The 14304-nt window shown below is 49.7% G+C and overlaps 1 protein-coding gene across 5 annotated transcripts in view; it reads left to right on the plus strand.

Moving 5' to 3' along the window:
• Positions 1-14304, plus strand: part of nsun6 (NOP2/Sun RNA methyltransferase 6) — a 76054-nt gene that overhangs the window by 17823 nt on the left and 43927 nt on the right. For all 5 annotated transcript variants that reach the window (XM_085987850.1, XM_085987847.1, XM_085987845.1 and 2 more), the window contains one exon: positions 6232-6351. In XM_085987850.1, coding sequence (XP_085843976.1) covers positions 6232-6351 — 120 coding nt within the window. The remainder of the gene's footprint in view (positions 1-6231; positions 6352-14304) is intronic.

The raw sequence follows: 14304 nt of genomic DNA on the forward strand, positions 1-14304 counted from the left end.
CGGGGTTGGGCCGATTAGGGACCAAAAAGGAGACATACGCATGGAGGCAGAGGGTATGGCTGAGGCGCTAAATGAGTACTTTGCATCTGTCTTCACCAAGGAAGAAGATGCTGCCATAGACATAGTGAAGGAGGAGGTAGAGGAGATACTAGAAGGGAGAAAAATTTAAAAAGTGGAGGTACTGGAAAGGCTGGCTGCACTTAAAGTAGATAAGTCACCAGGACCAGATGGGATGCATCCTAGGACGCTGAGGGAAGTGAAGGAAGAAACTGCGGAGGTACTGGCCAAACCTCCTTAGAAAGGGGGGTGGTGCCAGAGGACTGGAGAATTGCAAATGTTACACCCTTGTTCAAAAAGGGTGTAAAGATAAACCCAGCAACTACAGGCCATTCAGTTTAACCTCAGTAGTGGGGAAGCTTTTAGAAACAATAATCAGGGACAAAATTAACAGTCACTTGAACAAGTGTGGAATAATTAAGGAAAGCCAGCATGGATTTGTTAAAGGCAAATCGTGTTTAACCAACTTGATTGAGTTTTTTGATGAGGTAACAGAGGGTTGATGAGGACAATGCGGTTGACATGGTGTACGTGGCTTTCCAAAAGGCGTTCGACAAAGTGCCACATAATAGGCTTGCCAGCAAAGTTGAAGCCCATGGAATAAAAGGGACAGTGGCTGCATGGCTGCGAAATTGGCTAAGTGACAGGAAACAGAGAGTAGTGGTGAACGGTTGTTTTTAGGACTGGAGGAAGGTATACAGTGGTGATCCCCAGGGGTCGGTTCTAGGACCACTGCTTTTCTTGGTATATATTAATGTCCCTTGAAGAACACCACTGTCTACCATCCTCCAGTCTGAAAAACAACCATTTACCACGACTCATTGTTTTCTGTCCTTAAGCCAATTTCTTATGCAAGCTGACATTGACCCTCCTATTTGATGAGTCTCACCTTTGTTAACCAGCCTTTTATGTGGTACTTTGTCAATAGCTTTCTTAAAATCCACATAGACAACATCCACTGCATTCCCTTCATCAACCTTCTCTGTTACTTGATCAAAAAATTCTATTAGATTAGTCAAACACGATCTGCCTTTTACAAATCCGTGCTGGCTCTCCTTAATTAACTTAAACCTCTCCCAAGTGCCTGTTAATTTTTTTCCTTGATTATTGTTTCAAAAACCTTACCCACCACTGATGTTAAACTGATCGGCCGGTAGTTACTAGGATTGTCCTTACACCCTTTCTTGAACAAGGCTGTCACATTTGCCACTTTCCAATCCTCAAGCACCTCCCCCGTATCTAGGGAAGATTGGAAGATTATGGCAAGCCCTTCCGTTATCTCCATCCCCACTTCCCTTAGCAACCTGGGATGCAAGCCATCCGGACCAGGCGACTTATCCAGTCTAAGCATATCCAGTCTTTTCAGTACATCCTGCCTATCAATTTTCACCCCATCTATTACCTCTACCATCTCCGCTTCTACTGATATTTTGTCAGCATCCACCTCCTTAGTAAACGCCGATACAAAGTACTCAGTAAATATTCTAGCCTTGCCCTGTGCCTCTAAGCATATATCACCTTCTTTGTCCCTAATAAGCCCTACTCAGCCTCTTACTACCTATTTACATGCCGGTAGAAAATCTTTGGGTTCCCTTTTATGTTAACTGCCATTCTATTCTCATATTCTCTCTTTGCCAGTCTTATTTTCCTCTTCACTTCCCCTCTCAACTTACTGTATTAGGTCTGGTTCTCACTTGAAGAATTCACCTGACATGCATCATACATCCTCTTTTTTTGTTTCATCATATTCTCTATCTCCCTCGTCATCCAAGGAGCCCTGGCTTTGGTTCCCTTACCTTTCCCTCTTGTTGGAATGTACCTGAAACATCTCCATAAAGATTACCCATTGTTCTGTTACAGTTTTTCCTGTCAATCTTTGGTTCCATTTTACCGTGGCTAGATCCCCTCTCATCCCATTGAAGTTAGCCCTCTTCCAATTTAGAAGTTCTACTTTAGATTGTTCCTTGTTCCTCTCCATTACTAATCTAAACCTAATGATACGGTGATCACTTTTACCCAAGTGTTCTCCCACAGACACTTGGTCCACTTGGCCCACCTCATTCCCCAGCACCAGATCCAGCAATGCCTCCTTCCTAGTTGGGCCGAAAACTTACTGGTCAAGGAAGTTCTCTTGAACACATTTCAGAAATTCCTCCCCCTCCTTTCCCTTTACTCTAACATTATCCCAATCGATAATTGGGTTATTAAAGTCACCCAATATCACCACTCTATAGTTCTTGCACATTTCTGTGATTTCCTTGCAGATTTGCTCCTCTATCTCTCTCTCCCTCTCACTATTTGGAGGCCTATCGAATACCTCCAATAGCATGGTCATACCCTTTTTGCTTCTCAACCCTAACCAAATGGATTCTGTCCTTATCCCCTCTTTTCTAACACTACAATGTCTTCCCTAATCAGTACTGCCACCCCACCTCCCTTTTTCTTTCCCCATCTTTTCTGAACACCTTGTATCCGTGAATATTAAGCACCCAGTCCTCACCATTTTTAAGCCACGTTTCCGTTATTGCCACTACATCATATTCCCACATGGCTAATTGTGATTGTAGCTCACCAACCTTATTCACCACACTTTGTGCGTTTACATACATGCATTGCAAACCTGACCTTGTATTCCTCGTAGTCATTCTTAGTCTGCTCTAATATGGTACTACTTCCTTCTCTAGTACTATCCAACACTCCCCCTCCGTTATGCACCTTATTCCTCTTTTCTACTTCTATGTGCTGGTGCCCATCCCCTTGCCAATTTAGTTTAAACCCTCCCCAACCACACTAGTGAACCTCCCCATGGGGACATTGGTCCCAGTCCTGTTGAGGTGAAACCCATCCTTTTTGAATAGGTGCTTTCTGCCCCAGAACTGGTCCCAGTGCCCCAAGAATCTGAAGCCCTCCCTCCTGCACCATGCCTCAAGCCACACATTGATCCTCCCTATCTTCCTATTTCTACTCTTGCTGGCGCGTGGCACTGGGAGTAATCCAGAGATTACTACCTTTTTGAGGTCCTACTTTTTAACTTCCTCCCTAGCTCCTGAAAGTCTGACTGTAGGACCTCAATACCTGCCCTCTCTGTCGTTGGTACCAATGCGTACCACAACTTCTGGCTCACTCCCTTCCCCCTGCAGAATATTCTGCACCCTCGCCATGATGTCCTTTACCCTGGCACCAGGGAGGCAACACACCATGCGGGACTCACGGTGACGGTTACAGAAACACCTGTCTGTCCCTCTAACTATGGAATCTCCTATAACGACTGCATTTCTACGCTTTGCTGTTTCCCCCTCCCCCCTGTGCAGTCCCTTGCCCATTGCTGCCATGGTCTGGACTGCACTCCTTCAAGGTGTCATCACTCCCAGCAGTCTCCAATGCTGCATACTGGTTTGCGAGTGACACACACCCTGAAGACTCCTGCACTTCCTGCCTCTTCCTACTCTTCCGGATGGCCACCCACGGCGCACAGCCTCTTCAGAGGAGGAGGAGGAGGACGAACAGGTGGAAGATGAGGAGGAAGCTGAGATGCAGATGCCACCAGCAGCGGTGCACATTGCTGCCCGGGATGTCCTCATCATGGCCAGATTTACTTAACTTGCTCCAATTTAGCCACATGGCCGCCACATGCTGTACTAAGTTCCACCCCCCAACAACAGCATAAAGCATCCCTACAATGATCAATCCATTGCTCTCGCCGCAGTGCTCAAGGTTAAATAATGTGTCACCATTCACTCCAAGTGACAAAGCCACTTCCAAGGTTTGAGGCAAAAATGGACAAGATCTGAAAGTGGTGCAAAGAAAAACATTTGTGTGCGCAATAAAAACAACTGAAACTTAGCACTAACATTATTTAATATACACCCATATGCTTACCCTTGTGCATCTACTTTGGTGTTATTTTTCTTTTGCGAGTGCTTCTACGAGGTGCAACCCCTGTGGCTTCAGCAGAGGTGATTGCAGGCTGCTCACTTCCCTGCTGCAACTGCGTCAACACTTTTGGCGGACGTCCTCTGGGTTTTGGAGCCTGTGTGATGACCCTGCCAAAGTCTGCTCCTCCTGCGACTGTGCAGGGGCAGACTTGACCATCGCAATCCAAGGAAGCATTTGGGGCTCTGACTGAGTGGGAGGCAATGGGGGAGAAGTGTGAGCACTTTGAAAGAGCCCCCACTTCCATGTCCCCTCTCACCATCATCCCTCTCATGGGCCACCCGCACTTCCCTGCTAGCAAGGAGCTGGCAAGCACCTTGCTGCACAGCAGTGGGGCGATGAAGGCCCAAGCCAATGTTTTCATCCTTCCTTGAGAGGAGGTCTGTGAGCACCTGCCATCTGTTGTCTACAGCTAGCATGTGCTCATGTGAGAGACGCATTTGCTGCTCCATACAGGAAGAGCACATCGTCACCATCACTTGTGACATGGTGGTGCTCATGTTGGAGATGGACTCCTCCATTCTCTGAACAGTTGCAGATATCGCGGCTGCAAAAGATGCCAGAGCCTCATGCAATTGTTGCTGCCCCTCCAAGAGCACCCACTTTCTCGAAGCCCTCCGAGGTTCAGCATCTACGCTGCACTTGGGGCTGCTGACTCAACACCCTCAAAGGGTGGAAGTTCCTCTGAGGAGTCGTCTTCCTCCTCAGGCTGGACAGTGGAGGGGGGGGGGCAGTTGATGGACCTGTGAGAGAGTAAAGAATGAATTAGAAGTGTTATAATAAGAATGGGTAATATTACCATTATGCACATGATGACATTTCACCGGTTGCTGACATGAGTCACCATATGGGTGACTGTTGTATGCCATGTGGCTTTGAGATGTGATTCTGTCACCAGTTGCTGGGGTGTGTCCACTCTCCGTCTCCCACCGCCAGCGTGTCTCGAGCTCCCTAAATTTCCAGAGCCGCCGCCTCCTCTGCTGCTGTCAGATGTGCAATTACTGGAGGCCCACCTCCAGTTCTCTCCCTTTCCCTGTTGTTGTGGGCTCTCTTCTGCAAGGAGGGAAAGAAGAGAAGTTTGAGTGAGAATGATGGAATGTGTGTAAGGAATGGATGGGTTACATCTGTAGAGGGTGACTGAGGGAGTGGGGTGCCAATGCCAAACGGCCTCTTTCTGTGGTGTTACTTGCTATGATTGCATTAGGATGAGGGGTAGTTAGTCAGATGGGGATGTGAGTATGTACATTGAGAGAGAGGGATGGGTGGACGTGCAAGGTATGTTGGTGTGAGTAATGATGTGCAGGAGTAGGCTTGGGAAGGCAGAGCATTGGGGATGTGTTGACGAGCACTTCAGGATGAGGGCGAGTGTGGCATTGCACTCACCTTTCCTGACCTCATGGGATCATTGAAGCGCTTCCTGCACTGTATCGAGGTCCTCCTGACCACATCCCTGCTGCTGACCTCCTCAGCAATATCCAGTCAGGCTCTTTTTGTTGCTTGTGGAGGTCTCCTTTGCCTGAAGAGGACCTCCCTGCGTGCTCTGACAGCCTCCACAAGAGTATGCAAGGAAGAATCAGAGGTGAAGCCTTTGGCTATTGATGTTTCAAAAGTTTTAGCTGTACTGCGGCCTTTCTTTGACGCCTTTCACCCTCCTCTGGAAACCTTCAAGTGAGTTCAGTGCAAGGCCGCTTTAAATATGGGTGCTGGAAACGAGTCATCGCTGACGTCATCAGACCCGCACCATTTAATAGGGCCGGGAAACGAGTGTTGACTCTTTCAACGGGCCATTAAGAGAAAGTCGCTCTGAGCAGCGCGTTGCTCAGAACATCGCATTCCGGACGCGCTACGCCGCCCGCGCGCACCAAACACAACACAAAGGTGAAAATTCCGACCTTTGAGTACCTCTTAGATATCAGCTTTCTTAGCAATGGGCAAACCACTGGAGGAAACAGTGGGACATCAAACAGTTGAAGTCACCGCAGCATTTAAGTGCAGTTTACATAGGATAGACACTCCAGAGGAATATCTTGATGGATGGTGTTAGTGGGAATTTGGTGTCATTGAACTAATTTTTCCCCTTCCTACCCTCTTGTGATAAAATTGTGTGCTGTATTGTTAGAGTTTAATTTTGAAGACATTTGTCTTAAAATACATGGAAACTTTTACTTAAAATACTGCAAAAATATAAAAATAATTGTGGAGATCCATGCAACTTGATAATATACTTTTCTTAATGTTCAGAACTTGCCGTCTGTGGTAGTGAGCCATGTGTTGGATCCTAAACCTGGAGAGAGAATCTTGGATATTTGTGCTGCTCCTGGTGGAAAGACTACTCATATTGCAGCATTAATGAATGATAAGGTAGGGCTAAAGCACTGTAAATCATCTGCCTTGTGGAATAAAATGAACAGTTTTGACCAAAATAATGGACACATTTTCAGTGAAAAATGGAAGAATGTCTGCTTTTGCCCATAACTAAAGACGTACTAACAAAACTGCAACAGTATATCTTAAAGTGGTCAAGTCAAATCTGGCTGTCGACAGTCAGGCTTGCTATGTACATTTGAGCTTGCAGCCCATGGGTTTAAGGCCACGCAGAGGACAGTTAGACCATCCAGCATCTGAAAACAAAGTGGAGGCACTGCAGTTGTGGAACAGATCAACAGAGGTGTCTGATATTTTCATTTTAACTAAATTCTAACAAATTTTAGTAGACTGCAAATCAAAGGTGGCAGCCTAGAGAGGAAAGTGGTTGGAGATTGAGTCGCATTTGGGGAGCAGTGTTCTTCCCAGAGCATAATGTGACTGCAGTGATTTAGGCAGATGAGGGTTTTGGGTAAGGGTTTACAGATGAGGACATGTGAGAGAGAGCCCTGTCACTGATGAATTATGGAGGTCTTAAGGCCATGTGTGATGGCAATTAAGGGAGTGGCTATGTGAGAGTGGTGAAATATGAAGTGGAGATGTGGAATACGAGATTGAGGGAGGTGGGTAAGGCAAGGAAATCAGATTGGTGAGGTTTGGTGAGTTAAAGTTGCTAAGGTTGAAAAGTTTGATCAATTTAGAGAGAAATTGGACAGGAGAGGGGAATTTGGTGAAGAATTTGCCTAAGAGTTTAAAGAAGCTGTAGAGAAAAATCTTGAAGGTGATGGGAGGTAAGGTGTTGAAGGAGCTGGAGGTTGGAGGGCATAGGACAAGGTGTGATCTGGAGGCGAGTGGCACATTTGGGCAGGGCTGCTGTGGAAAACTAGGACCGGTCTTGGTGATTGGGAGGAAGTTGCCAATGGCGAGCAAATTTTCAGTCAGGACCAGAATGTTCTCCACGATGAGAGCGCCATGATGTATCATCATTTTTTTAAATTTAACAAACATTATATTTTCTTTTTTAAATCATGACAAGTTTTAATAGATTGTATGCCATTTTGTTTAGTTCAGTCTGTACTATAATGTTACTCTTAAACTGAATAGTGTTGAAGGAGAGACCAATCTTCTTCATATATTTTGGAGCCAATTAGGGCATGTTAAGAAAGCAGCAACAGAAAATGCTGGAAACACTCAGCAGGTCAAGCAGCATCGTGGAGTGAGAAACAGAGTTAACGTTTCAGGTCGATGACTGTCCAGGGCCCCAAACACTCCTTCCAGGTGAAACAGCGATTTACTTGTATTTCTTGCAATTTAGTATACTGTATTCGCTGCTCACGATGAGGTCTCCTCTACACTGAGGAGAACGCTTTGCGGAACACCTCTGTTTAGTCCGCATGTGTAACCCCGAGCTTCCAGCCGCCTGTCACTTTCATTCTCCGCTCCACTCGCACTCTGATCTCTCCATCCTCGGCCTCTTACACTGTTCCAACGAAGCTCAACGTAAGCTCGAGGAACAGCACCTCATCTTTCGATTAGGCACTTTTATAGCCTTCTGGACTCAATAGAGTTATACAGCACAGAAAGAGGCCCTTCAGCCGATCGTGTCCGTGTCGGCCATCAAGCCCTGTCTATTCTAATCCCATTTTCCAGCACTTGGTCCGTAGCCTTGCATGCTATGGCATTTCAAGTGCTCATCTAAATGCTTCTTGAATGTTGTGAGGATTCCTGCCTCTACCACCCTTTCAGGCAGTGAGTTCCTGATTCCAACGACCCTCTGGGTGAAAAAGTTTTTCCTCAAATCCCCTCTAAACCTCCTGCCCCTTACCTTGAAACTATGCCCCCTGGTTATTGACCCTCTACTAAGGGGAAAAGTTCCTTTCTATCTACCCTATCTATGCCCTTCATAATTTTGCACACCTCAATCAGGTCCCCCCTCAGCCTTCTTTGCTCTAAGGAAAATAACCCCAGCCTGTCCAGTCTCTCTTCGTAGCTGAAATGCTCCAGCCCAGGTAAAATCCTGGTGAATCTCCTCTGCACCCTCTCTAATGCAATCACATCCTTCCTATAGTGTAGCGACCAGAACTGCACACAGTATTCCAGCTGTGGCCTAACTAGCGTTTTGTACACCTCCATCATAACCTCCCTGCTCTTATATTCTAGGCCTCGGCTAATGAAGGCAAGTATCCCATATGCCTTCTTAACCACCTTATCTACCTGTCCTGCTGCCTTCAGGGATCTATGTACATGCACACCAAGGTCCCCCTGATCCTCTGTCCTTCCTAGGGTCCTACCATTCATTGTGTATTCCCTTGCCTTGTTAGTCCTCCCAAAATGCATCACCTCACACTTTTCAGGGTTAAATTCCATTTGCCACTGTTCTGCCCATCTGACCAACCCGTCTATATCATCCTGTACCTGAGGCTTCCCTCCTCGCTATTTACCACTCCACCAATTTTCGTGTCATCTGCAAACTTACTGATGACAGCTCTCCAATGCAATCACATCCTTCCTATTCAACATTGAGTTCAACAATTTCAGACGATAACCTCGGCCCCTGTGTTTTCTTTTTTCTCTCACATGGCAGCTTTTGATCATTCTGCCATTGTCATTTACGCTTCATCTGGAGCCATCTTTTGTTTCTTAACTTGTACCATTACCATCTCCTTTTGCCTTGCACCATCGTCCTTTTGTCTTTTAATCTCTCCTGCCTTCCATCCTATCACAGACTTTCCCTTTGTTCTTTCCTCCCCTCCTCCCTTTCCCTGCCCCACACTTGCTTAAAAATTTCTTACTTCTCTAACTTTTTCCAGTTCTGACGAAGGGTCATCGACCTGAATCGTTAACTCTGTTTCTCTACGACCTGCTGAGTGTTTCCAGCATTTTCTGTTGTTGTTTCAGATTTCCAGCATTTGCAGTATTTTGCTATTGTATTAGGGCATGTTAAGAGTTCAATTGACTTTTACCTCCAATTTCTTCGAATGTAAAACTACAATTAAATGTCTATTCAGTATGCAGTCTGTTATGACAGTTCGTAATTTATTTCTGTGTTTTTGATTTGCAGTAGAACTGAAAAATAATAGATTTGTCCTAATACTGTAGTAGCCATGAATACCAAAATAATAAATCCAGTGTTCCTATGGGAGGGATGAGTAACAGACAAGTATTGACCTAGTGTTACTTTCTAGAGCAGCTGTCCAATGAACCACTCCCTTTCAGCAGTGCTGTGGGTGTTGAAAATTATCTTTTCAGAATTTAACCATAAAATTGACCAAATTATGGATGAAATACAAGTATGCCTTCACCAATCCTCTTGAACTAAGGTGTTATAATGTAAGTATAATATATAGATTTAGAAATATTAGTTTCCTCTCTTATTACAAAGAAGTTGGTAGTTAGCACTGGCCATCGGTGTAATGCTAGACAAACCTTTACATTTTGCTTGTTAGCATTGGACTAAATAAAATGTTATGGCCTAGAAATTCAGTTGGGCGCGCCAGCCGTTAGCGCCTTAGGAGGAGTAGATCTCGAGCGCTAGGCGCTTAGCGCCCGGGCGCAGTGCGATCTGCGCCTTGCCCCAACTTCAGTACACATTTAGCGCCGGCGCAAAGTCTTAGCGCGTGCCCTGCTGCGCGCGCAGATCATGACGTCATTTACTAGTGCAACGCCCTTTGTGCGCCCCGAACTGGAACTTCACTCGCGCCGGGCCATTGTGCGCCGGGCGGCCCTAACGACTGTGAAGTGGAACGGTACACAGCCGAGGCGGGCCGCAGGGAGCGCTAATTAAAGGGCACTTACCCTGCACTATAAAGGCCAGCCATTTTGCAGCATTCACTCTTGTGCAACGGTTTTTTGGAGAGAGACCAAGGAGGAGAGCTTACTGGTTTGGACCAACACTAGGACAGGTATTTTTGGCTCAGGCCAGAGCTTAGCAATTATCTTTGCCTTCATTGAGAGCTCATTGTTTGCCAGCATATAATGGGGGCTGCATTGGGTGCCAACGCTGACTTTCAGCCTTATGCCAGAAGGGCTTACAGACGCCGTGAGAGAGTGGCAGCCCTGGCTAGACGCAGAGGGGGCAACAGGCGTCGCCAACTGAGGCCTTACCCACCCAGGGTATACCGCCAGCAGCCCTCCTATCTGACCATGTCTGCCGCGATGTGTGTAAGGAGGCTGCGATTCAGAAGGGAGGTGGTTGCAGACATCTGCCAGCTGCTTGAGAGAGATCTGCAGCCACAGCTGATGCGCAGGACGTCTCTGTCGGTGGCAGTGAAGGTGACGGTGGCTCTCAACTTCTATGCCACCAGCTCCTTCCAATCTGCTGCTGGGGACATCGCTAACATCTCCCAGTTCGCCGTGCATTGCTGCATCCGCCAGGTGACCGAAGCCCTTTTCAGAAGGAGACATCAATTCATCTCCTTCCCCATGACCCTGGACAAGCAGCAGCAGCGTGCAGTGGGATTTGCAAGAATAGCGGGCTTCCCCTTGGTGCAGGGCGCCATTGACTGCACGCATGTGGTTTTGCGGGCACCTCTGGAGCATGCCGAGGATTACCGCAACCGGAAGGGCTACCATTCCCTCAACGTACAGCTGGTGTGTGACCACAGGCAGTGCATCCTAGCTGTCAATGCCCGCTTTCCAGGCAGCAGCCACGATGCCTTTATCCTGCGACAGACAACTGTGGCTGACATGTTCCAGGCACAGCCTCCCCCAAGAGGATGGCTTATCGGGGACAAAGGCTATCCTTTGTGTACCTGGCTCATGACCCCGCTCCGCGCGCCCACGACCCCTGCTGAAGAGGCATACAACGAGAGCCATCAAGCGACTAGGAACATCATAGAACAAACAATCGGCGTCCTCAAGCAACGGTTCCGCTGTCTCGATCGCTCCGGGGGAGCCCTCCAGTATTCGCAGAAGCAAGTCTCCCAATTCGTCGTAGTTTGCTGCATGCTGCACAACCTGGCTATCCGCAGGACTCAGGCACTGCCACCTCACGTTGGACCCCCACCTCAGGAGGAGGAGCAGGAGGAGCATGAGGAGGAGGAGGACGAGGAGTACCAGCCCAGGAGGGAGGCAGAAGGTCCAAGGGCCGCCCGTCGGCGGCTTATTGAACGTCACTTCTAGGCCCCCTGTCAGGGAATGGCTTGTGCCAATGAAAGAACATGATTGCAGCCGCTCCGCAAGCCCTCAGCCGGTTAAGGCAACAAACACTTCAAAGATCAAACATGGACAATGTTAATAAATAAAATGCTTTATTGTACAAACTCAGGGCCCTTCCCACATGAAAACCAAAAACAGACGAAACCCCCAAAAAACACTCAAACACATTACTCGCTCCCACAACCTGGAGAGGATTAACAAAACAGTGCAACTAAAATGGCCGTCATCCTCGGCCTTCGTAAAATACAAACATCACATCCTCGGCCTTCAAAAAACAAACATCCAATTCTCGGCCTCAAAAAGCAAACATCCAATTCTCGGCCTCAAAAAACAAACATCCAATTCTCGGCCTCAAAAAACAAACACAACTGGCCACACATTCGACTTTTTGGCCCGCTAGGGCGGTGCCTTGGCCATCTTTGTGTGGCCCCTGCCCGCCCTGCTGCTCCTCCTCAAAGTAAGGCCATTGGCTGCTGCAAGGCTGGGGGCAGGCTCCAGAGGGGCACATGTCGTGACGGCAGATGCCCTTGGGGGTCGGCCTAGTCGAGGTCTGGCCGTCGAGCGGGCGGCTGTTGAATGCTGCAGCTGTGGCTGGCCAGCATCAGCCGCTGCAGCAGCTCCTGGCAGCTCCACTGGGGGAGTGGCAGTGGCGGCTGGAGGAATGGGGGCAAGCTGGCGGATGGCAGGCGCTCGCTGGTCGCCTGAGACACTGGCACTCGCCCGGGCCAGCACTGCAGCATGCGCACCAATCTGCCGAGGGACAGACCGCTGTGCTGCTGCAGCGCGCCGGGTGCCCTGGCGATGCCTGGCTGACACAGCGAGTGTGGCAGCAGTGAGTGCCCGTGTTGACCTGTTCAGTGACCTCATCAGAGCACCCAGTGACTGCACGGCACCACTGATCAGCTGCCCACTCGCTGCCTGAGCTGCCCCGAATGCCGCCCGACTCGCTGCCTGCTCTGCCCCGAATTCCGCCAAACTGATGGCCTGTGAGGCCCCGACGTCAGTGACACTCCGAGAGAGGGACTCGATGGCCTCAGGCAACCGTGCCACTACCCCCATGAGCTCCGTGTGCCGGCGCTCCGAGTCCGCGGACAAGTCCTCGAGGCGTTCCATCTCCTCGGCGAAGACCATCTCCGGACTGGAGGCCGGACTCTCCCTCTGGGGAGAAGGCCACCGAGCTGGCCGACCCTTCCTGCGTTGCTGGACGCCGCTGGGCCCAGCAATTGGACTCCCCTCCGACCCTTCCCCCCTCTGGGGAGAAGGCCGCCGAGCTGGCACCCCCCTCCCGCGTTTCTGCAGGCCGCAGGTCCCATGAGCTCCCCTCCCCTCCGACACTTCCGCGACGCTCCCCTCCAGGGAAGACGTGTCCCCTACATTGGCACGGGTTGCCACAGCTGAGGGTTCCCCTGATGGGCCGCCTTCCTCTTGCTCCTCCTCCTCCTCCTCCTCTTCTGAGGGGCTGTCACTGGCAAGTTCAGGGACCTCCTCCTCACCATCTGAAAGCAGGAAGGCACAAGAGTAGCTTTAGAGTGAGGAGAGGGCGTCAGCGAGGGATGCATGAGTGGTGGCATTCAGCGCATTGGTCGGACAGTGGCAAAGGATGTAGATCTGATGCGCAAGTGGGACGAGAGAGGTCCAAACGTTGATGTCCTTACCATTGGTGCCCAGAACAGGGTCGGCATCTCCACATGCAACGGGGCCAATCACCCGGCCACCCATGATGCGCTCCAAGCGATGTTGCAGCTCGGTGAGCGGCTGGATCTGGGGTCGGCCTCCCCCGGTCGCAGTCCGGCTCTTCTTGTTATTGGCCAGCTTGGCCTGCAAGATAAAGGACGGCCTCTAAGTACAGTGTGTCGCCCTGATCTTGTGTGCACTGCCTCCCATGGTGGAATAGCCTGGCCAGTGTGTCGCCCTGATCTTGTGTGCACTGCCTCCCATGGTGGAATAGCCTGGCCAGTGTGTCGCCCTGATCTTGTGTGCACTGCCTCCCATGGTGGAATAGCCTGGCCAGTGTGTCGCCCTGATCTTGTGTGCACTGCCTCCCATGGTGGAATAGCCTGGCCAGTGTGTCGCCCTGATCTTGTGTGCACTGCCTCCCATGGTGGAATAGCCTGGCCAGTGTGTCGCCCTGATCTTGTGTGCACTGCCTCCCATGGTGGAATAGCTTGGCCAGTGTGTTAAGTGCAGAATGTGCAATTGATGTTCATGCCTGTCCCATAGCTGCTGGATGAGGGCTGGCCATTAGGGCTTTCAGGTCCCTTTGCCCATAATGTGAGGTGCACATGCAAGGATGAGGAGGTCACTGGAAAGGGTACTCACCCTGACAATCCGCGTGAGGTCATTAAACTTTTTGCGGCATTGGACACCGGTCCTGGGGACCTTGCTGTTGGCTGACACCTTGCTGGCGACATGCCTCCAGGCTCTCCGGTAGGCGCGGACCGGCGCCTTCCTGCCATTGTCCGGGTACAAAATATGGCGCCTCTTCTCCACACCACCAACCAGCACACTCAGATCACGCTCTGAGAAGCGCTGCGCTCGTTCACGGGCCCTCTGCATGGCTTCAGGCGCTATTTGGGTCCAGCAGCAGTGTTCAGGCCTAGCTGGAGGGCTCCACTATCCAGGGCGTGGCAGCAGACAAAGTCGATCCTTCCCCCTTAAGAGCTGGCCGGCGCCAGGGTGTCTGCTGTCAATCACGAGATGGCCGCACCTGCGCTGCGCCCGGCCTGGGCGCTCTCGCTCAGCACCTCCGGCTTAGCGCCTAAAGAGAGGCGTCCAGCGCCAGTTTTAGCGCTC

This window comes from Somniosus microcephalus, chromosome 5 (assembly GCF_052327205.1).
Source record: "Somniosus microcephalus isolate GS21.2 chromosome 5, FLI_Smic_1.0, whole genome shotgun sequence".
Classification (NCBI taxonomy): Eukaryota; Metazoa; Chordata; class Chondrichthyes; order Squaliformes; family Somniosidae; genus Somniosus; species Somniosus microcephalus.